Below are 21,931 nucleotides of genomic sequence, written 5' to 3'. Positions count from 1 at the left end.
AGGTAGGAAGGCCTGTTGCCCAAGCAGAAATGCTCGTAATGATGGAACCCTGACTTCTTGCTACTTTGCTATAAGTAAAGGAGCTATGGGTAAAAGTGTGAAATAAATCCATCTGTTCCTACCCTTCTCCCCCACTGCAGTAAATCCAGAATTATCCTTTCAGAAGAACATCAGGCACACATTGCAGTGCGCAGGGTTCTGAATTGGAGAAAGTGAGTTAATAATAAAATATATAAGGTGATATAAAAATAACATTAATGATTTTTCTTCTGCTACACAGCTGAAAATGCTTCTCTGCCGCCTCTAATTATTGTGGAAATCTTAATTCCAGCCATTGTGAAAAGGTTAAGGATTAAGCTCCATCTGACTCTGTAAAAGTCAATTTAATTTTGACACAGTATTTCATAAAGTCAGGAATTCTCAATAAGAATTAACAATTCCACTTTTAAGCCTTTAAAAAAAAACACCAAACTAGTATCTCTTTTTGGCAAGTGAAACAGTTCTGCTGACACTTTCAGGTTTAGTCAATACAATTTTGTTTTCCAGACTCTGACCAAAAGCTATGTTAGCAACCAAGCTTGCTGAAATTTAATGATGACCACCCTTATCACGGACAAAATCAATTACTTGTGTTTTTTTTAAAAAAAAATCAGTTGATTATCATCATGACCAATAATATTGCTTAATTGATTTGTCTAGGTTTTAAACAGAGAAAAAGTATCATACTAATATAGGTGTGTGGATGGAGAACACAGTCATCTGCCCCCCAAAATGGTGAGGATGTGTGTATGTGCCATTTAGTTCAGTCTTTGCCAATCTGGTGCCTTCCATATTTTTGGACTACAACTCCCATCATTCCTGGCTATTGCCCATGCTGGCTGGGGCTGTTGTCCAAAACATCTAGAGCAGGCATCCCCAAACTGCAGCCCTCCAGATGTTTTGGCCTACAACTCCCATGTTCCCTAGCTAACAGGACCAGTGGTTGGGGAAGATGGGAATTGTAGTCCAAGACATCTGGAGGGCCGAAGTTTGAGGGTGCTTGATCTAGGGGGCTCCAGGTTGGTGAAGGCTGGTCTAATCTCCACAGCATTTTGACCAGACTATCTCAACAACTTTTTTCATCTAGGGAGCTTCCCCCTCGACTGTGGAATGAATGTAAAGTAGAGGTTGGATGGCCACCTGTCACGGATTTTTTTAGTTTAGATTCCTACATTGCAGGGGGTTAGACTAGATAACCGCCATGGTTCCTTTCCAACTCTATGATTATATGATTTTAAGTAATCTAGGTTTATCATGGGCAGAATGTGTAGCTCTTGTACTTGCAGTAAGTGTGCTGGTAGGTATCATAATGAAACTGCCTCACTGAAAATTGAGGGTTGTAGCCAACAAAGCTGTACTCAAAGTAGACCTGTTGAATATAAAGACCCTAAGTTAGCCATGCTCATTAACCCTAAGTCAACCCCTGCCCAATGGGTTGACTCTGTGCAGGCCTAACAGTGCATACAGCCCACATTTTTGGCTTGGAAGGTGAATTACATGCCAAAAATTGTATGAATTTATTGTATAGTTTTACCCTGTGTACAAATGGCTTAAAAGCCACAACCCGCTAAAGAGGGAGAATCTGTGTAGGCCATGTTGAGTGACTTGGGAGACTGGTGTGAGGAGGAGACAGGAGATAGAATCAGACGGAATAAAATAAAGAACCAAACACCAGTTTTGAAGCTGAGAATTTGGAAATTTTGATGGTTGTTGTTTTTTTTAATTGCCTTTGCTGTGATATTTAGGAATGTTTTTGATCTGTATTCCTTGGTACATGTGATGGATTATCTAGAACCAGAATATCACTGTGTTACTGAAGTAGAGATAACATTTCCTATATGTCTAAGAAACAGAATGATCAGTCCAGGTAGACAAGACTTGATTTTATTAATAAAATGTATATTTTTCCCTCTTTGAGGTGAAAGTTACAAACTTTGGTTTTTTTAAAAAAAGGAATTCTGAACAGCAAACTGTTGACTTTAAAATCTGTTGTACATATAAAATGTATGCATGATTTAAAAAAACAGCTGGAAATGAGCTAGTTGAATCTGATATCAATTAATTTAAACAAATTTATATAAGAAATAGTAACAAACATTTATTTTTCAAGTCTTACATATATTATGAAAAATAAGTACAAAAGGACTTGCGTTTTTAAGTTAATATCTATGTCTGACTACCTGGAGAGAGAAGAAATGTGTTCAGGTCAGGGCAGATTAGCCATGGGGCGGTTGTGGGGGGGGATGCATTGCAAATTATGACTGTTAGGGTCAGGAAAGAAGTTCTATAGCTAGCTGTTTCCTAGTTGGTTGCTTGGCAGCTAGGTAGAATCACATGACCTGGACTTAATTTGCCACAGCCCAGCAAAGGGAATTCATGAGTAGACCCATATATCTTCTCCTGCATTTCCTTCACTAAGGGAGTAACAGATTCTAGGAATACATATCCAGAACACAGAGCATGTGCACGGGGTCCTCCTCCTGCTCTTCCTGCAAACCACTGAAAGGATGATCAGTACTGACAGTATTCAACACCAATTGGCCAAAACAACCCCACAAGCAATAACTTGACCTGGTCTACTAGCACCTTTAACAGGAGCTGGGTCTGCAGAAATCAACAGGTGAAGCTTTTCATGCTAATATCTGCTCATCAAGCTCATCAACGTGTTAAAAGACACATCTACTGGAGCTGGTATAAATATTGGCAATCCTACACACGCCTGAGAGTAGATGACTCTCACCATCTTACTTTCTTGATATACGGCTTTCTGTTGGGCTCCAATATTCCTCGACTGGGACTCAAGAAAATAAATACTGATGGGGGTGAGAGGATAGAGACTTCTTATATTGAATGATGCCCAGGGCAGGAACTATTAATCTTGGCTCACATATAATGGTGTAATTCCATCAGACAACTGATGGGGACACAATCTATAAATAATGGTTTAGAATCTGGTTTTAGTATCTATGTGACAAAATTCAGGTGAGGTACAAGAAACGGAATGGCCATAGGCTTCTCCGGGTAATCAAAAATAATGCATGTGGGCTCAGTTTGGGGGTGGGTGTTTAGACATGCACACTGGCTGTTTCCCTGATGTTCCTTTGTGCATTGGATATACCTGCTCCCTCTCTCAGCTTTCTTGCATTTTCAGGGTTTCTCATTGCAAGGCAGCTGCTAAGCATGTACACACTTAGAAGGCCCCTTTCAAAAAGCTTGGAGGTGGATCCACGTACACCTGATGCCCACATCCTGCCCCTACCCAGTTTAAGCTTCATGTAGTCTTTCTGAATGTCTGAAGAAGACTCCCATGACAGGTTATTTGAGGGCCTCCTTTTGATGCTTCCTGTAGGCCACGGCAAGCAGAGCATGCATGCTTCTCCACCTAGCTCTGGTAACATCTCTCCGCGTGAGAGGAGATCATGGGGCAGCTCCTCCACATACCCATGTTGCTCCAGTTTTGGGGATGAGCAGCAACACTGATGTAGCAAGGGGCCACGGAATAGACTCCTTCTACATGGCTTCAGCCTCCCAGTATTACCAAAGAGGAACAGGAGGATCTCATGCACCAAAAGCTGCCACACCCTAAAAGTAGCATCAGAAGAGGCCCTGCATCACATCTGCTACACGTTCGTTTTAACCATGCATGTTTCCCATTCCCAAACATAAAACTTGCTCATTTTAGGCATAGATCAATATATATATCTTCTTGAAATTTCCTGGCATCAGAAAAGGAAAAGGGAAAAAGTCTGAGGTATAGCACCACGGAACAGCACCTCAATTGGTACTTTCCTTCTTGGAGTTCCTTATCACAAAGCAGTAACAGCAGAGACGTGTGTTACTCAAATGTTTCCAGTTCTGCCACCTGAGGTTTTCCTGGTGACTACAAATAACAGAGCTCTTGAACAGCAATATATACAAAGGGTTTTTATTATTATTATTAATAGTATTATTATTATTAATCAGGAAAAAAATGGGATTGGATTCACTGGAAATTACAACTTTATTTTTTCATAATACATACGCAGTATTGACAACATAATTTTGAAATCATTATAACAGGAGAGCCAGTTGCGATTCAGGGACACATGCAAGTTTTGGAAATGGACACAGAACGGACAGCGTTGTACTGTACATAGAATAATTACAGTTTATTAAACATACCTTCTTAGCACCTCTTATGTTGTAATGGAAGGAGCACCACGACATTCAATTTTACAGCACCAAAATATCAAGGGAGGGGCAGGTGGGTTGGGGCGGAAATGCAATGGCGGAGGATTTTCAGATAATTTACCCCACGTTGTCTGTCTCTGCCCCAGGATCCTTCATAATGGGCCAAACAAGTTTAAGTCATGTGATTCTGGACCTACTGAGGCAACAGGTGTTCTCTAGAGAAGACAACACATGGTGAGACATGTTTTTCTATTCCATTCTTATTCAAAACTTGCATGTGGCATCAAGTGGGGTTGGTGGGTAGCACCAAGGTGCATTTTTTTTCTTTGTTGACGATCTTCTCTTTGTTTCTAAGCTTAACCAAGGAAACAGACGGGGCCAATTTCAAATCCAAACTTCTGATTCTGATCACCAAAGTCATTGATCATCACATCAAAAATAGGCACTTGGTCAATTTTGGGAGTATCAATTTGAAGAACAGTTTTTGCATAGCCTTTTCGTGTCTGTAAAAAAACACACACAAACACAAACCAAAATGAAAGTAAGTTGTCAGTTAATGCAGTAAAGACCTGTAAATTTATCCTAGATTGTCTATAATAGGGCTGGGGAACCTTCCTTATGTCAAGGGTGGTACCTTGCTTCTCAAACCTAATCCGTTCTAAAACCATTCCAAAACCAAGGCGCACCTTCCCATAGAAAGTAATGCAAAATGGATTAATCCATTCCAGACTTTTAAAAACAACCTCTAAAACAGCAATTTAACATGAATTTTACTATGCAACAAGACCATTTCAGGGTTAGGGTTAATTTTAGGATTGGGTTAGTGTTAGGGTAAGGATTAGAATTAGGGTTTGGCTCAGCGATGTTTTCTTGTGATTTTGATTCATTTGCGGTTGGTTTGCTTTTTCAATTTGTTGTGCTGCTGCTTTTTCATGAGTTGCAAGTTTGTTGGATTTTTGGTTTCCTGGATATTTCAGTTTTAATTTTAAATGCTAAGCTGGGGAGCCTCCACTCTCCAGCTGAGAGATCCCCGCCCCCGCTCCTGCTTCCACATGAGTAGGAGCTGGATGGGGCAGCTCAGCTGGGGAGGTGCAGGCTCCGTCACACGTTCCATTGAGGGGTTCACGGCTGGGCCTCAGCATCAGAGCCCCTGCACTACCTGAAGGCAGCCAGGAAGAATAGTTGCTGGGGTGGCGAAGGTGGAGGCAGCCTGGCAGCTGCATCTGAGAGCCCCTAAACTGCCGATGAGGCAGCTGTTTCCACATTGCCACCCAATGCCCTTTAAACTTCTCTGTTGAAGTGAACACAGCCATGCACCCCTCAATGGAAAAGTGTGACGTATTCTAAAGGTGAGCAGCCCCAATCCAGCTCCTACTCACATGCAACCAGGAGCGGGGCTGGGAGGTGGAGGCTTCTCATTCCCTAGCTGAGCTGCTCCGATCCCGCTCCTACTCCCGTGCAAGCAGGAGTGGGGGCATTCAAAACGGAACAGTTCGAATTCAAAAAAAGTTTGCAAACCGGAACACCTACTTCCAGGTTTGCGACGTTCAAATTCCAAGTTGTTCAAAAAAACGAGGTACCACTGTACATGGAATGGGTGGCAGGGCCGGCTCTACGGCTAGGCTGGGTGGCGCAGGGCGCCACGGCACCGGCCCACTAGGGGGTGCCACGCAGCTGCTCCCGCCTGCGGCCCGCTTCGTCGCACAGCACTAAGCGTTGCGCGCTAAGCCTGCCCACCCGCCGCGCACCAGTGCCCTTGGTGGCCATGCTGCACGCTGAGTCTGCCCGCCCATCGCGCTGGAAAACGGGGCGGCGGGGGGCAGCAGAGGGATCCGCCGCACCAGGGCGCCTAAGACGGCCTTGATGGGTGGGCCTGGTGGTTTGGGCTAGAACCAGAAGAAACAGGACCATCTCCCCCCCCCTTCTTGATGAAAATCAAAGCATTAATGGTGATTAGGCTTAGAAAAAAGCTCACATGGCACCAAACTGCTGTGTACATGTGGGTCTTTTTAAAAGGGGGGGGCTCACAGCAGGGGAAGGCAGGATTAACCCTCCCCTCCCCATGCACTAGGATCTCCTCAGATTGCTCCCCATATGGTAATTCGTTTTACAGAAAAGCTTCCATTACTGCCAATAGGAGCTTCCCCACTCCCAAGCCTAAATGCTACCAGGGCTGGATCTGAAGGCACTATGAGCTGGCAATTTCCATGGTCTAGAATCAAGTAGGCTATGGATTACAGTGAAAGAGACCAGAAAGCAACCCTGGAGATTATCCTTGTTGAGTACCAACACCAAGAATGTAGGCGTTGACCATGTGGCAAAGAGGCACAGCAGCAACTTGGTGATGCAAAAGCAGGTAGGACTTTCATGTGCCTGAGAAGTGCATTTCATAAGCTGATGCATAAAAAGCTACTTTTTTGCACATCTTAACCAACGCTCAGGTGACAGCCTGCATTTTGATTGTCTTTCTCTGAGCAATGTGGTGGGTTAGACAATGTGCCAGGCTCATTTTGCGGGGAAGCCAATGTGCTGGAGATGAATTGCCTTCTCAACCAACCATGGTCTAATGTGGAGGGACAGAAAAGGAAGGGTGAAGTCTTGCTTCCTCCAGGAACTATGCTGCCATGTCTGGGGTTCCCAGCAAATGCAGGCACTGCTGCAGCTATCAATGCACATTATGGGAGCTGGGGAAACAGGATGGGCAGAGGAAGGACTGTGGGAGACAGTGTGGGTGACAGAAGAGCCCATCTAGTCCAGCATTCTCTTCTCATAGTGACCAACCAGATGCCTAGGGTGAAGCCCAGAAGCCAAACATTAGGGCAATAACTACAGCAATGGCATTCTTCCATGGGGTGAGGGGGGGGATTGGTGAAGTGGGTGGGTTGCGGAATCATCAGAGATGGTAAAGAAGGGAGGGACACATTTAAAATGGGAATTGCTTTGAATAAATAGAACCAGGAGCCAAGGAGAAGTGAATCACAAGGATGGCAATCAAGGCAGTGCTATGTAACCCACAGGCTTCTTGAGGTTACATCAGTAATGTCTCAATACTTGTGAAACTTCTCAGACACACTTTCCTTAATACCATTCTATCCGTATCAGATTTCAGTGCCACTTCAAACGGCAGCTCATCGGATAAGAGGAGGAGGAGATGAAGAGAAAGAAAGAAAGCTTTGGTATTGCTTTCAGTTGGCATTTTCTGCTTTAGAGAGAAATTATATTAAAATAGTAGAAGGGGGCCTTCCATTTGCAGCATTATTCTTATTAATCTTTTTCTGCAGCACACTGTAGAGTACAAATGCTTTCCCATTACTATCTTACATCTCAATCCTCTTTCTCCAGTGACTTGGCTTGTCAGTGCATTTAGAACAGCTCCCTGTCTGGTTTTATTCTATTCTATTGGTCTTTCCTTAAGTTATGGGCTAACATTATTTCCCCTTCTTCTAAAGTTTAAAAGTGTTATAATTATTGCTATTTTAAAAAGAGACAACAGCGCGTAGGTAAAAAAAAACGAAACGAAATATGGTGTTGTTTTTTTTTGCTTCTTAAAAAAGGTCTTTGGAGACATGCATGATAGCATTAAGCCAAAGTCATTTGATTAAGATGGCAGGTTAGCTTAGTAAAGCAGAAAAGCGTATCGTGGGCTTATACTTACCGCACAGCCATCGTGAAGAACTTTGATGTAAGGATTGTTGTCATAAGACATCTCTTCATCGTTTGAGCCTAAGAACCTCAGTGCTTTGTCATAGCTGTCGGAAGACACGTCATGCCATGCTACTGACTGGTGGCAGTTGTAAGTGAAGTTCTGCCGGGCAGAGGCACTCAGTAGTTTAAGGAATGTCATTTGGACCATATTAAGGGAATTGCCTTCAGCATCCACATAGGAGAGCTGAGGAGTAAAAAAAAAAAAAAGAACATACAGACCCATGAAACAGGCACATAAACATGTGGTCGGTTCTCCTTTTAAAGTTGCAAAACAAGATTACACTTGACACAAAAGCACATTAACTGGCTTCCCTATAAATCAACTGACACAATCCTGTTTGCTGTCCCATTAAGAATGCAGTCAAGCTGTGAATCAGTAAAGAGAGCCTCTTTGGACAGCACTACATGATTACGCATTTGGGCTGCAAACTATTACCAGAAGCCGAAAACCATCGCAAGTGGTGACCTGTAACCTTGCAACAAACAAATGAACATCATTCTACAGTCAGAACTTCAGTTTGCTGCAACTCTGTGGCCTGGTTTAGATGCTTCCCCAAGCCCAAGGTGCAGCTGTGTGCTTCCTTCCACACCAGTCATGCCATTGTGGGCTCCAACAATGAATTTTGTAATAATACTTTTCTAGCCTTCTAGAACTGTGAGAATGTGTCACATTTTGGTCCAACGTGCAGAAAAAACAAGCTGTGAAACTTATCAAATGCTAAAAAATCAACAAGTGTCAAAATCTCCTCTTAGCTTAAGGGCCTGGGTGAAATGGACTTCCTCCCTTCCCCTTTGACTGGTCCTGCTTTCTCCTTGACATTTTAGCTCTCTTCATGCAAGGAGATTCTGAGGTAAATTTACTTAGTCCTTAACTTGTGCCTACTAGTGCCATTCTGCATTCCCTGTACTGTATCTGGAAGCTTTTAATGTCTGGTGTTTTATTACGGTTTTTATATGTGCTGGAAGCCCTCCAGAGTGGCTGGGGTATAAATAACAATATTATTATTATTATATAATTGAACATGCTAACTGAAGTTTGCAACCTGAAGGTAGAGTAACTGCTGAAAAGAAGTTTAAATCTGAACATCACTTTCAGCTTCAGCAACATATTTTTCTGTATGTGTCACACAAACACAAAACTCCTGCTTATCATAAAATAGTTTTGTTTTCCCCCAAAAAATTCATTAGCACTTCAGATCGGTTACAGGTTTTTTGTGCATCACTTTAGCCGAACTTAGCATCTGAAGAAGAAGAAAAAGATTTTACTAGTACTGCATTTCTTTTACCTGTGCTTCGTTTTGAATAACTTTCATAGTGGGAATGTGTTTTGATAGTCAGCAATACATTCTCCAGCAAGGACATGGTGAAAATAAAGTCCTCACCAGAATACCTATTTGAAATTTAATAATATTGCTTCTTGCGCTGAGAGAATAAGTGTGGGGGGGGGGGGACTCATGAAAACAAAACAGTTGCTTTCTGTTGGGAATAAGATGAAAATTGTTTTATGCAATATAAAATATTTTGGTCTCTCTCCCCCTCCCAAACAAAGAACCATTTGCCTTCATTTTAAAATATGCTTCCTCATTCCATTTAAGCAATTGAGATTTGCATTCAGAGTTGATTGTTAAATTCAGGATTTGTACCATGTGTTGGAAACTAACTATGAGTGCATCTTTGTAGCTACTGAAATTAATAAAATATGTCCATTTTTCTATTAATTGTTTAGGACATGAGACATAACAATAAAACATTATCAATAATTCAACCTACTACTACATGACATAATACTAAAGAACAGGTCCAGCTCAGGGTCGGTTTTAGGTTCGATGAGGCCCTAAGCCACTGAAGGTAATGGGGTCCTTTATATGTCCAGCTGTCCTTTGTCAACAACAAATTCTCTCTGGTTTTTTTGTGTTGAATATATGCTATATGGTAATTTATAGACCTAATAGGTATCTAAATCCATTTGCACATGCAGAATGTAGACACCCTATATATAGAAATGAGCAAACCAGTGATATTTTAGGGAGCAGGTTAGCAGGCAGGGCCCATTACTTACACTATAGGAGCCTACACAACACAAAACACTGTTGCTGTATGTAGGTTTTATGTTATTTGTTTTTATATTATATTTTGGAAATATACATCCAGTTTTTTCCCCTTTAACTTTTGTTTGGGCCCCCAGGAGAGTGGGGCCCGAAGCTATAGCTTGATTAGCTTATATGTAAATCCGGCACTGGTCCAGCTGGAACCTTTTTCAGTCAGCTTTGGGCATGCATGCCGTCGCCACCAGATTTGCAGACGGAGGCGTCCACAGATAACACAAAGAGGTGCTGACTCTCACTAAAAAGGGTTCCTCCACTTGATACCAGAGTCTGCAAGCTTTGTGAGCGCATTCTCCTGGAAACAAACGCGAGGGGCACGCTGAATATATGAGCCAGTGCATGCAAAAATGTATAGGGGTGTCTTTAGTGCAAACTGAAGCAGAAGTAGGGCGACACTCCAATGCTAGAGTCTCTGCAGCAGTGTTGCTGCTGCGTAGTGGAAGGAAGAGGGCCAACATGGCAGGGAAGTTAGTGTGGCGTGGGCATGCCTGCACTTCCAATCCAGTGCTCCCACTGCTATGCTTGCACTGCACATTGCCTCACTCCTCTCCCTTCCAGTAAGTTGTCACAACAACACTGACAGGAAGCCAGCATTTTTGGATAAGCTGCTTCTCAGCCCAACTTATCAAGAACTCTCCCCCACCGCTCTTTTTCATTGCCCTCTAGGTTGGACATGCTCTGGATGTTGCCATCTGATATGTCAAGGATGCACAGAGAGATTCTCCCAGGAGCTCTCCCTCAACTGCAGAATTTGTTTCTTCAGCAAGGCTTGAGCCTGATGACCTGTCATGTGCCCCAAGTCCTGGAGATGGAGTGGACTGTAATATAAACCAGCTGCTGCAACTACAGTCCTAAAACGAGCAAGGGAAAGAAGAGGCCTTGCAGGCAGCAGAGAGCTCCTTGCGAACACTTTGGTCCTGACCCCTGAAAGGAAACTACGGGCAAATGACTGAATGTGATGACGAAAGTCGCTCAGAACAAAACTTGCACGCAGATTGCCCATGGTGGGGATCAAAAGGGATGCAGTCAAAATGTCAGATACATTGCTGGCGTGTTGTATCTTGTGTAATTCCCAGAAAAGTAAACCTACATGCAGGGACCATGGTTTTTTTTTGCACACTGAGATTAATTTTGTGCTGTGCTTTCAGAGTCCCACCTCCACAGAGAGATGTTTGGGGTTTGTGTGTCTCCTGAGTTCAATTCATTTTGTGTGTGTCTCGTTCTTGGGTGGGTTGCAAATGACCAATTGCCTTTTGTGCCAGACCCAGAAAAAGCACACCTACATGTTTTTCACCCACTGATTGATTTTGCTGGACCTGGGCACTTGCGTATGTATGGACTCGGTTGCCTATTAATTCCGGAGTAAAGAAATTATGACTTACCAGCTTGCCTCTCTTAAATTCACTAAACCAGGTTCCTGGATTCTCCTTGGGCCAGGATGAAATCCTTACCTGCAAGAGAAGATCAGATACGGCAAGTGTTAATTATGTCGGCAATAAATGAGTGGGAATTAACAGAGTTATACATAAACACTGCTAAATTAATCTCCATTTTTTAAAAAGAAGAAGCCTGGGCTCTATGCCTAGTTCTAATCATATTTGCAGTTCTGCAGATAGAATTTATATCCAATTCTCAGATTACATATTAAATAACCAAATACATTAATTGGATTGTTCAGACAGATCTGTGGGAAACCGGTAGCAAGTACTTTGTCTCTTGGCAGAGGGTCTGCCCAGATGGTCTTTGGCTCCCTTCAAATGTTATATGGTCTTGTGATCCTAATTGAAACAGTTATGTCTTCCTGCAAGGTAGAGGGATGGACCATTAAAAGCTAACATAGATTTCCAGCTGTACAGTCTCAGTCTGATCAGTGCCTGGTAGGGAAGATGTCCCGGGTCCTCATGGAAGGTGCTTAGAGCTTCCCTTTGGAGTTTCCTCCTTCAACTTCTCCTCTGTGAACTGTACTGCCCATATCCTCTCAATATTTATCAGGGACAGGCAGGAGTCCTAGGGGTGGGCAGAGGAGCAGGAAGATGATCCAGGGAAAGGGGCTGGCAATTTGTGGGGTTCTGTGCCACCTGTGGGGCTACAGGTGGACTAAGAGGAAGAATCTAGGCAGTCAGAGATGGGGGAAGAGCTGCACAGGAAGGCACAGAGATGGAAGGCACAGTCCCCAAGAGAGTTGGGTCATTAGACTCTCCTCCATCCTCCTCTCCCCCGTCTCAGAGGATGGGCTTAAAGCACAAGAGCTGCTGGAGCTGCCACACAGCAGAAATGGACGGTTGCTTGCACAAACTGTGGCAGATGAGGGGGTTTCAGTGAGCTGGAAGGGGTGTGGTCATGCTGTTGCTCCAGCTGTCCCAGTTGGAGCACAAGTCTGAAGAAATAGAAGTCTAGCTTGCTAATTAGCAGGAGTGGAGCGTACATCCCTTGTGCCTTAGGAGTTGATGCAACTGGTTGCTTTGCCAATGAAGAACTAGACTTCCAATAGCCTGTGCTCGCAGGGCAGGGTGTGCTTTGGACAATGTTTGATTTCTTCTTTTGAGAAGCCACAGAATCTGATTTCAATACTTGATATTTTGTAGTAGGAGAAGAACAGCCCTGTTGGATATGACCAAAGTTGTCTATCCTGCCCAACAGTCCTTTGGACGCACATTTAATTGGTGTTCATGGCTCTCAATCCAAGAAGAACATCATGTTTGGAGAAAAGATAACTTTAGAAATATGTAACTCCTCAAAATCGTTTCTCCTGCATATTCCCCATCTTACCTTAATGACACATGTTAATTTATCATTAATAGAATTTGTACTGTTAAAATGGAAAGGGGGTCAAGCCATTTGCAAGAGGTGTTCAAATTTGGGGAGGTTGGATAGTTACAATGGAATGTTCTCGTTGGTGTGGTGCACATTTTTTATGGTTATTACTTTCCTTTTCTGTTTTCCCTCTCTCTAAATTTATTTAGTTTACTAATTTAGATTGTTTATGTACAATTTGAATAATGAATAATGTATGATTCAATGTCCACTTTTTTCTTTTCTTTTTTTATGGTTATTACTTTGTCAAAATTAATAATAATATATAAAATGTGCATTATGAAATAAACTTAAAATTCTGTATTTAAATACAGAATAAAATGCGAATTTTCATGCAAATTTTAAAAAATCAAATAAAAGGTGATTATGGAATAGTGTAGGAACAGAACAGAGCAGAACCAGAGTGAGTGAACACATTGGACCAGAAATAAATTTAGCTTTCCACCCTTAGCAAAGCAATGCAGAGATCTGTTTCTGTGCGTGAATCCCTTCAGCAGGATTCGGGCTTGATTGTGGAGACGCCCCATGTGAACTGTAGTCAGACAAGGAGATCAAGCAAGAGGAGTTGTCGCCCGCTGTACGCGAGGAGGAGCAAAGAAGCGGCTCACATCGCATGCACACCCCGAAATGGTTCCATAGAAAGGGTTAAGGAAAATAAGAACTGAAAGAGAAACATGACTTTATTTTCCAGGATGGAGCCTGCGCTTCATGTCCTCATTAGAAATGGCCACACAGCTGTGTTGTGAGAAGGAGAAGAAATGTTGCTGGCAAGCAGGTGCCGTCAGTTTACATCTGCACTGCATGAGGGACTGGGGAGGGCCTCCGATCTCTGCTAACACTGTATTATCACTCCACTGCTTTGTTCAAATTTATGTAAATGTAATGGAGTAATTCTCTTGCAAGGAAAGGCACATGAACAAAAATGTGACAGGATATCCCCCCCCCCTGTTTTAGTCACAATCTTGAAGCTACACAGTAGGAACCGTCAACAACAAATGCAAGAGAGATGGGTACTTACTCCTTCCGACTTCTTATCTGGATATATACAAGTTTCTCCTCCTGCTGTGAAATTACAGTACACTTTGAAAGAGTCCCCGGAACAACCCTGGTTAGGATCAATCCAATACTCTCCTGTGAAATAAAGAAGAAGGGGAATTACTTCCAATAAGTCATTAGGCTGATGCTCAGCCTTTACTGCCATCTAAATGAGGTTGTAAAAAAAAAAAAAATGCAATGATGAGATTAGACATTTTGTACCTTTGCACAGAATAAAATGCCCTCCCTATTATTTTCTGTTCTCGCAATCTAGGCTTGCAATTTTATCTTGTGCTTCAGAAAACATAGGCGACAATTTTTGAAGAACTTTACAGCGACACTGCATGGGAGTTAGAACCACAGCAGACAAATACACTGGTCAACGAAGACTTTTCCCTCAGGGGCACAGCACCCGTGGAGTGAGAAACCGGCTAAGTAGGTTGAACAACAGGTCCAGAATCTAACCTCTATCAGGCATACAGCTTGAGAGGGGGAGGGGGAGGGACACACACATAAACCAGCACCACTGTAATGAGCAAGAATTGCTTTACACCTTTATAAATAAGGCTGGTCTCCTAGGACTGTACTACTTTAGAATGTAAGGGAGGAATCACATTGTTGAATGGTTCCCATGTACAGTATTTGAATGCTCCCTGCATGTAGAAAATCTGCATGTCAGGAAGGAGGTTAGATGTTCCCTGATGTGCTGGCTTTCTACGGACAAGGGATTTTTGACACGGGTAAATAAGCAACCATATGATATCCTTAACAAGAAGTGGCGCAGTTCCAACAGAAAGATACAAAGAGTAAAGTGGAAGAGGCGAAAAGCCGAGTCTGAAGGAAATATTACCCTTCAGGTACGAGTGCAGCTTTGACACAATAAAAACAATATTGCCTTTGAGGATATCAAAACCTAAGAATGGGTCAATGAGCAGTAAAATAGATCTGTTATAAACTGCTTGAATTTTTGTGTGGTAATTATTATGAACTGCCGGCTCTGTTCACATCATGCAGCTTCTCATAAGACCTGCTTAATTCCTTCTCAAGACCACATCTATTTTTGCTTTGCAATGAATCTAATATGTTCTATACAGTAACTAAAATATACTTGATGAAAGGGGGGAAACATCACATGGTAAAAGGAATATGAAAGCAGAAAGACTGTGAATGCTAGTCTCTTCATTTAAGCCTTGCCAGAGGGTTAAAGAAAATTCCAGCTAAGATGGAGAATTATAAATCAGATTCCTCTTGAACAACACAGCCGGTTTTCTATTGCTCTACAACCTACTGCAGCTGAACGTAGTAAATATTAGTGATATAAATGCTATTTAAATGCGAATATATATTTGCTGTTTAATGTGGGGCTGCCGTTAGGTCTGGAAGCTTCAGCTATAGCTGGTGCAGAAATCTGAGGCTGGACTGATAATAGGAACAGACTACTGCCAGCATGTTTTACTGCTGTTAGAGACCTGCACTGGCTTCCAAACTGCTTCTTGGACCAGGTTCAAGGTTCCTGTGCTAGTGTACAAAGCCTTGAACAACTTGGGCTTAGGATACCTTAAAGACTGCCTTGCCTGACTGTCCTATGTCAATCACAAAGATGATCTGGGGGAGAACCATGAGTTGGTCCCTCATAGACCAGAAGTAGGATTCATGTCAACAAGGAGACATAAAATACCTTCAGTGTGGGAGACCCAATCTATGCCATCCTTCCCACTAGAAATCAGGCAAACACCGTCTCTGCTAAGTTTCAGACCTCAGTTTAAAACGGCATTATTTCAGGAAACCTACGCATCATGAATGTTGCTCTACGGTTCTTCTCTGCATTTTAAATTGAGTATGCTTTCGTTTTTTTCCCTGTAAGCTGCTTTGGGACATATGCCACGTCTTCTTATGGTCACTGCCTGACCCCTGCATGTCGATCCTGGCCCACTCAGCCATTTTCCCCCTGTTATATTTTATTACATTTTCACATATACACTCCAACACAGAATAATTTTTTCCTTTTCTTTGGTTGACTTCCCACCCCATTTTCAATGGTGTTTTCCATTTCCCTTTGCCACACCCTATCTTCTATCTCTTGGACCATAACAACAATTCAATAATCTCTTAATTCCTTCCGTTGCTCATAGTTCAAATCCTGCTTACGGGATCATCATTCTATAATATTTCTTTAAGTGCCCTCCCCCCAAAAGGCTTCCATTCTCCCACAAAACTATCCTCATTCAGTTTTCTTATTTCGGCTGCTAACTTTGCCAATTGTGCATCGTCCGTAATCTTACTTATCCATTCTTCCCACTCAGCCATTTTAGTGGTTCCAGGGAAATACAAGGCTGAGTTTAGAGGGTTGTGCACCCTATTTAGTTTGTTAATGCCCTTCTCTTGGGCCCAACAAAAACGCTGCCTCAGTTGAAGCAGGAACAAAGCTGATAATTATTATTCATGTTGTAATTCTCTCATCATCATCATCACCACCACTACCACCAATCTCCCCCCATCAATACCACCTTTGGCTGCTCTCGGAAGACCTCTCTGCAGATGCCCCATGATAATGTCCGGACAACCTATGGCAACAATCACTGGTAAGTACGCGATCCCCTTTCCTCTTTTGAAATTGCTCTTCATCCATGCTGCCAAGTTTTGCATTCTCCTCCTTTATCACCATTGTGTACAGTTATAATCCCTGAACACTTGGAGTGTCTGTCTTTGATCATGCTATTTAAAATGAATTGATATTCACAGTACCACATAGTACTTTTCCTGCACAGCAAATGTGAATTATTTTTACTTCTTCAGCAAATATTTCATAAGGGGAGATGCCATCCTCCCTCGCCCACCCATAAACAAGCTAACAGCCCCCCCCCCCGAAACAAAGTTTATTCAGGTGGTGCTAAAAACAAAAAACCCTGCATGAATGGATTTAATAGGCATTGTATTTCGTTCTTTTTAGAGGCTTTATTAGCCATATAACTAGAATAAATGACCTGACATTATAGTTTAGCAAATCACAACTTCAGCGCATTTGCCTTTTGTCATGTAACATTAACATACCATCTGGGAAGTCTGGGTGACAGAGCTGGAGATCCTTGCATGTTCGGGCGGGGTTGTTCTGAGTCCCCATTGGGTATTTCATGTGCTCAATGTCCTGCTTCAGAGAGTTAAGTGAGCCAAAGATTTCCTCCATGCCGTCGGTGTAATCCAGGATGCTGTCGGCTGCATCGGACATCATGGGATCTGAAGATCTTCTGGTCTTTTTGGGTGACTGGATCGGCAAAGGTTGAATCACCTCACCTGGAGGGCCCTGGGGAAAGCAAAAGCAATGACCTTTCTCTGCCACTTTTTTTTTAGAAAGTCACACAAGTTTGGGTAAAAAAGCCTAGAGGATATTAAGCTATTCACTTGGATTCAGGGCGTGAAAACAAAATCCTCTTAAAAGCAAGACTGTGCCATCAAGGTGACAGAGGATCCCCGGGGGTTCTCTGAAGGGGAAAGGCTCCCCCCTTCTGATTTTTGGCCCTCCCTTCAAACTTCCATATTCAGGTGGCAAAAGAAGCACATTTGTCTCATTCCTGGCCATGTTAAGCCTGTGACAGCCAAGGGAAGGGGGAGGGGAGGCCTCATAACCTCCACTTTCTCTGTTGGTCAACAGCTTTGCACAGCTGGAGGGTGCTGCTTTGAATGTGGACTCACTCAGAACAGGACCAAGCTACTTTCTGGTGGTTTAGTATTTTTCATGCTACAAAAAAATTTAAAACGCTTTGGCTTATTTCTGAGCTACAATGGCTGACTCATTTATACCTGTGGCCCACTGAGCTGCCTTCAGGCCTATCAGGGGAAAAGGTGGGGTAAAAAATAAATAGAGGAGGAGGAGGAAGAAGAAGAAGAAGAAGAGGAGAAGGAAAGCCCAACAGCTACATATTATGGCCTGAATGCTGAGAAAAGGAGGCAACACGTCGACCAGTTCTTGAGTATGACCCCTGTTCCGCAGAGTACACGCAAGTACTAGGTATGTTGTATGTTTGTTTTATTGTCTTATTGCTGTATCTTCCTGTATTTTTGCATTGGAAAAATAATATGGACTGTATAGATTCGTGTCCATGCCGGCTATTGACCTGATTATAATGTATGATTTATAGTACCTATGTATGACATGATCATTGACTTATATTTATTTGATTTATTTTAGTTATAAAACTGAAGAAGCATTAACTGAAACAGATGATTACCCTGGATCACTGTCTGATTTATGGTTAACTACAGATTAAAACAGTTATTTTTTGCCCAAGAACTGGTTGACGCGTTGCCTCCTTTTCTCAGCATTTTGACTTTAATTTGCAACACAGGGGTTGTTTTATCAACATATTATGGTCTGGCAACTCCCTTGTATTTGCAGAGACAGACAGACGGACGGACAGACAGGAGTTTTACTGAGCCACTGTTTGGCTTCCATAGCTAATGCTTATGATTATTAAAATTATTATAACTGACAGCTGAGTTGCATTGGGTCTATGCCACACATTAGGCCCACAGACAAAGAGCTGATGAGGGTAATTGCTGTTTTGTATTTACAAACAAGTTGCACTTAAAAATCAGGCCAGAAGTCAACGCTGCCTATCAGAAAACCAGTGCGTCCTTTATTTCACACCAATTTGATAACTTAGCCTGATATTACTGCTGCAGCATTTGACTATGAAGTATGTGCTTCAAGTAGGCCTGATCAAATATTCACACACAGAAATGTGGACATTGACAGATTACCTATTAGTGTAACTTATAAAAGCCAATTTAAATGGTGGGTTTAAAATGTCAATAATTGCAAAGAGGGAGAGGGAGAGATCTTACGAGACTGCAAGCTCTGCATGAAACTCTCGCCAATCCCTGCTATTTGATGTGTATCTAGTGGTCCTTGATTAAGCAAGTGAAGTTTTCCACCCAGGCAACCCTAAAAATAATAAATTTTGGTGACCTGTACCAATCAGGGAAATTTACACCATTTCACTATTTTTCCCATAAGTTTTCCCCCGCAATTTTACTGTTTTGCTAGTTGTAGAAAGCAGAAGGAGCTATCGATGCACAGAGAGTGAATTCTCGTCAAAAGGATATGGTTTGCACCCAATAACTAGCATAACACTTGCAAAATTCATTAGGTAAGTATCCATTTTACTTACAGGGGGCCCAGGGGGCCCAGGTAAACCGCCATCACCCTTCTGACCACCAGGACCCTGTGAAGGAGTACAAGGGACACCATATTAGTTGTCATTTTGTAACCGACTGGAACAAAGAACAGTCAGCAATGGAAAAAGAAAGATGAATTTGAGAACAAAGTGACTTACCGTTGAACCTTTAGAGCCTTTGGGTCCTTGGGGTCCCTAAAAGATAAAAGGGAAAAGGTAGGCATCATTAGCCCAGGTGCAAATGTCAAAACTGATGGGCATGGCAGGAGATATGCTGGGTACTTACAGGTAAGCCAGGTGGACCAGGAGGACCAAGTGGGCCAGCAGAACCAGGAATTCCCTTGAAAAAGAAGATGCACAAAGTTATTCTAGATACCCTCTTAAAGCTGAGAACCCGACTCTATTGGTACTGAAAATTACAAGTGAAGCTGCTGAAGTTATATCAAGCCAAGAATGCAGGGTTGTTTGTTTGTTTGTTTTGTTTTGCATAATATGGCTGAGAAGTGTTTAAAAGCAGGGTTGTTGTTGTTTTTTGTAAGTATCAAAAGGATCGTAAGAACTGAGATTTCATTTAACCCACAAATCTCTTAAACAATTTGAAGGGTTGCACGACAAGCAGGAATTTGTTGGGTGCCATTAACAACATTGTGGCAAATGAGTGGGAAAATAAAGAGAAATCTTCAAAACAGGCACAGAGTTAGGAAAAAATGGTATGTCACGCTGATGAATAAGCCAATAGAATTTAATCAGACATAAATAATTAACACAGGCTCCCAATTAGTGGCTTATGGGGATGGGGGGATGCCCCTAAATCTACTGTGATGATATGAGATCACTATTACTATTAAGGCTTTAATTTAACAGAAGGTACATTTGCAAACATCTTGTATATTAGTCTTCTGTGTTTTGAGCTCACGCCTTTCTTTTTCTGTGTGTTGGTGTGGTCTTCTACAATTATTTTTGAACTATGTTTTCCAAAGTGGTTTTTTTGTTTTGTTGGTAACTACACAAAAAAGTAGACACAACCCAAAACGGAAATTCTCCCATGCAAGCCCTGCTGAAATGAAACAGAGCTGAGCTGCCCCAGAGTATTTAATTGTCATCTTTAAAAGGAGAATAGCTCAGTAGTAAAATATAGGAGCTCACATTTCCCGGCTTTCCTTATTTAAAGAGTTTCCATTTTCAGAGCAGATTGTGGTTCTGCTATTCATCTGCCCTCATAAATCTAATCCACCCCCCGCCCCAGTGCTGAACAGATTTGTTCTATGTACCCAGAACTATGCAAGAATATGCTAGAGAGGCTGGTCGGTTAACAGGAATGAAACCAATAAGAAAGGGTATGTGTGTGTTTTACTAACTCCATCTCCTTTTGCTCCAGTGGATCCCTGGGGGCCCGGCAGACCCCTGTCACCCTTTTCTCCCTGTTCTCCCGGAGGTCCGATCAGACCAATCAAACCAGGATGCCCCTGGAAAATATCCAAATTAAAGATTGCAGTTAATTTTTTTTATTAAAAAAACACAACTTTTAAAAAATGAATGGGCTACATCAAATTTAAAACAAATAAATCACTACATTATGAGAGTTAATGGATGCATTAAGTACTTTTTGTTTGGGTTACATATGAAAGACAAATTTTCACACACCTTTTCACCCTTGGAACCTGGATCTCCTTTCAAGCCAGGCAAGCCAGGTGGACCCTACGGATATCAAGGACAACCACGTTAAATGGAGACATAGCTTTATTTTGTAATTTTGTGATATTTACCTGAACCACAAAAAGGCCCTACTGTGCAGGCATAATCGCATCTTGTAGCATTCAATGGGCAATGTTGGAGCACGCACCGCAGAGCAAAAGGCGACCTTTAGCAAAGTGACCTTACAATGAGCGCCGATCGGGGTAGTTCATTGCACTAATGGTGTATGCCATTTTGAACCCACCTTAAATGACATTCAAAGGCCCCAGTCTGGTTCTGAAAAGACTCACTGATGCACGAACCATTTGAACAAGTTTTCGATGTTCCTGTTTTCTTAGTTTTGCTTTTGGGCAGTTTTACCCACCCACCACGCAAGTGAATGGGGTGCATATTCAGTGCTCCTGAACCGTGAGAGCAGCACTCAACATTAGGGACAGTGGCAGGATTTAAGCAGCGGAAATAGCATCCGGGAGGGAATTATGGAAAATCGACAAAATGTCCAGGATCTCTTGATTGATTTCCCCAAAAAAGCTCAACAACTTTTGTGTCCTGAATTTTAGAAATATGGCCACCCTACAAGATCCATGTTAACATCACTGGAAATACTGATTGCCTGTCGGGGAAATGGAATTTAGTTGCAAACACTCTCGCAGGGGCTCCTCCAACAGGTGATCACCATTGCTTCAATTCAATTCAATATACTTTATTCGACTGATAGTCAGAAACAAAAAACAAAAAAACATGTCTCTTTGTGGTGAGGTTACCTTATCAATATGTGACTCTTCTAAAATGTCCCTTCAAAGAATCTATTTTATTATGATGTCTGCAACAATGTATTGAACCTTTTGTTAATTTTATTCCCATTGCACTAATGTGTCCCACACAGTTATTGTTCATTGTTTCGCTACTGTTTGCCTTGCTTGTTTCCCCCGAAAACTTATAAATAAATGCATCTTAATTTTTTCCTCAATCTGTAGAAGGAATGCTATTGATATTATTTGCATGGAATAACATTGGGAAAAGCCAAAGTCAGGTCTACTAAGCTGCAACTTTAGCTACACTTATAAGAATGTAAGATTTACTCAGGGACTCTTTGAGCACCTGCTTGTGGAGATCTGGGGGGCTGGGGATAGGGATCTGAAGTGACTTGGGCTGCAATCCTATACAAGCTTACCTGGAAGTAATCCCACTGAA

At 42.2% G+C, this 21,931-nt stretch overlaps 1 protein-coding gene across 4 annotated transcripts in view; it reads right to left on the bottom strand.

Moving 5' to 3' along the window:
- Positions 1-4,050: 4,050 nt before the first annotated feature.
- COL11A1 (collagen type XI alpha 1 chain) overlaps positions 4,051-21,931 on the bottom strand; it is a 252,806-nt gene continuing 234,925 nt past the window's right edge. For all 4 annotated transcript variants that reach the window (XM_035122972.2, XM_035122974.2, XM_035122973.2 and 1 more), the window contains 10 exons: positions 20,687-20,740; positions 20,401-20,508; positions 19,329-19,382; positions 19,202-19,237; positions 19,037-19,090; positions 16,920-17,169; positions 13,852-13,964; positions 11,402-11,470; positions 7,865-8,098; positions 4,051-4,712 (listed from right to left, as the gene is read on the bottom strand). In XM_035122972.2, the coding sequence (XP_034978863.2) occupies positions 4,566-4,712; positions 7,865-8,098; positions 11,402-11,470; positions 13,852-13,964; positions 16,920-17,169; positions 19,037-19,090; positions 19,202-19,237; positions 19,329-19,382; positions 20,401-20,508; positions 20,687-20,740 (1,119 nt within the window). In that variant the 3' untranslated portion in view covers positions 4,051-4,565. The remainder of the gene's footprint in view (positions 4,713-7,864; positions 8,099-11,401; positions 11,471-13,851; positions 13,965-16,919; positions 17,170-19,036; positions 19,091-19,201; positions 19,238-19,328; positions 19,383-20,400; positions 20,509-20,686; positions 20,741-21,931) is intronic.

This window comes from Zootoca vivipara, chromosome 7, assembly GCF_963506605.1.
Source record: "Zootoca vivipara chromosome 7, rZooViv1.1, whole genome shotgun sequence".
In the NCBI taxonomy this organism is placed as follows: domain Eukaryota; kingdom Metazoa; phylum Chordata; class Lepidosauria; order Squamata; family Lacertidae; genus Zootoca; species Zootoca vivipara.
This window is presented reverse-complemented; position numbering and strand designations above follow the sequence as displayed.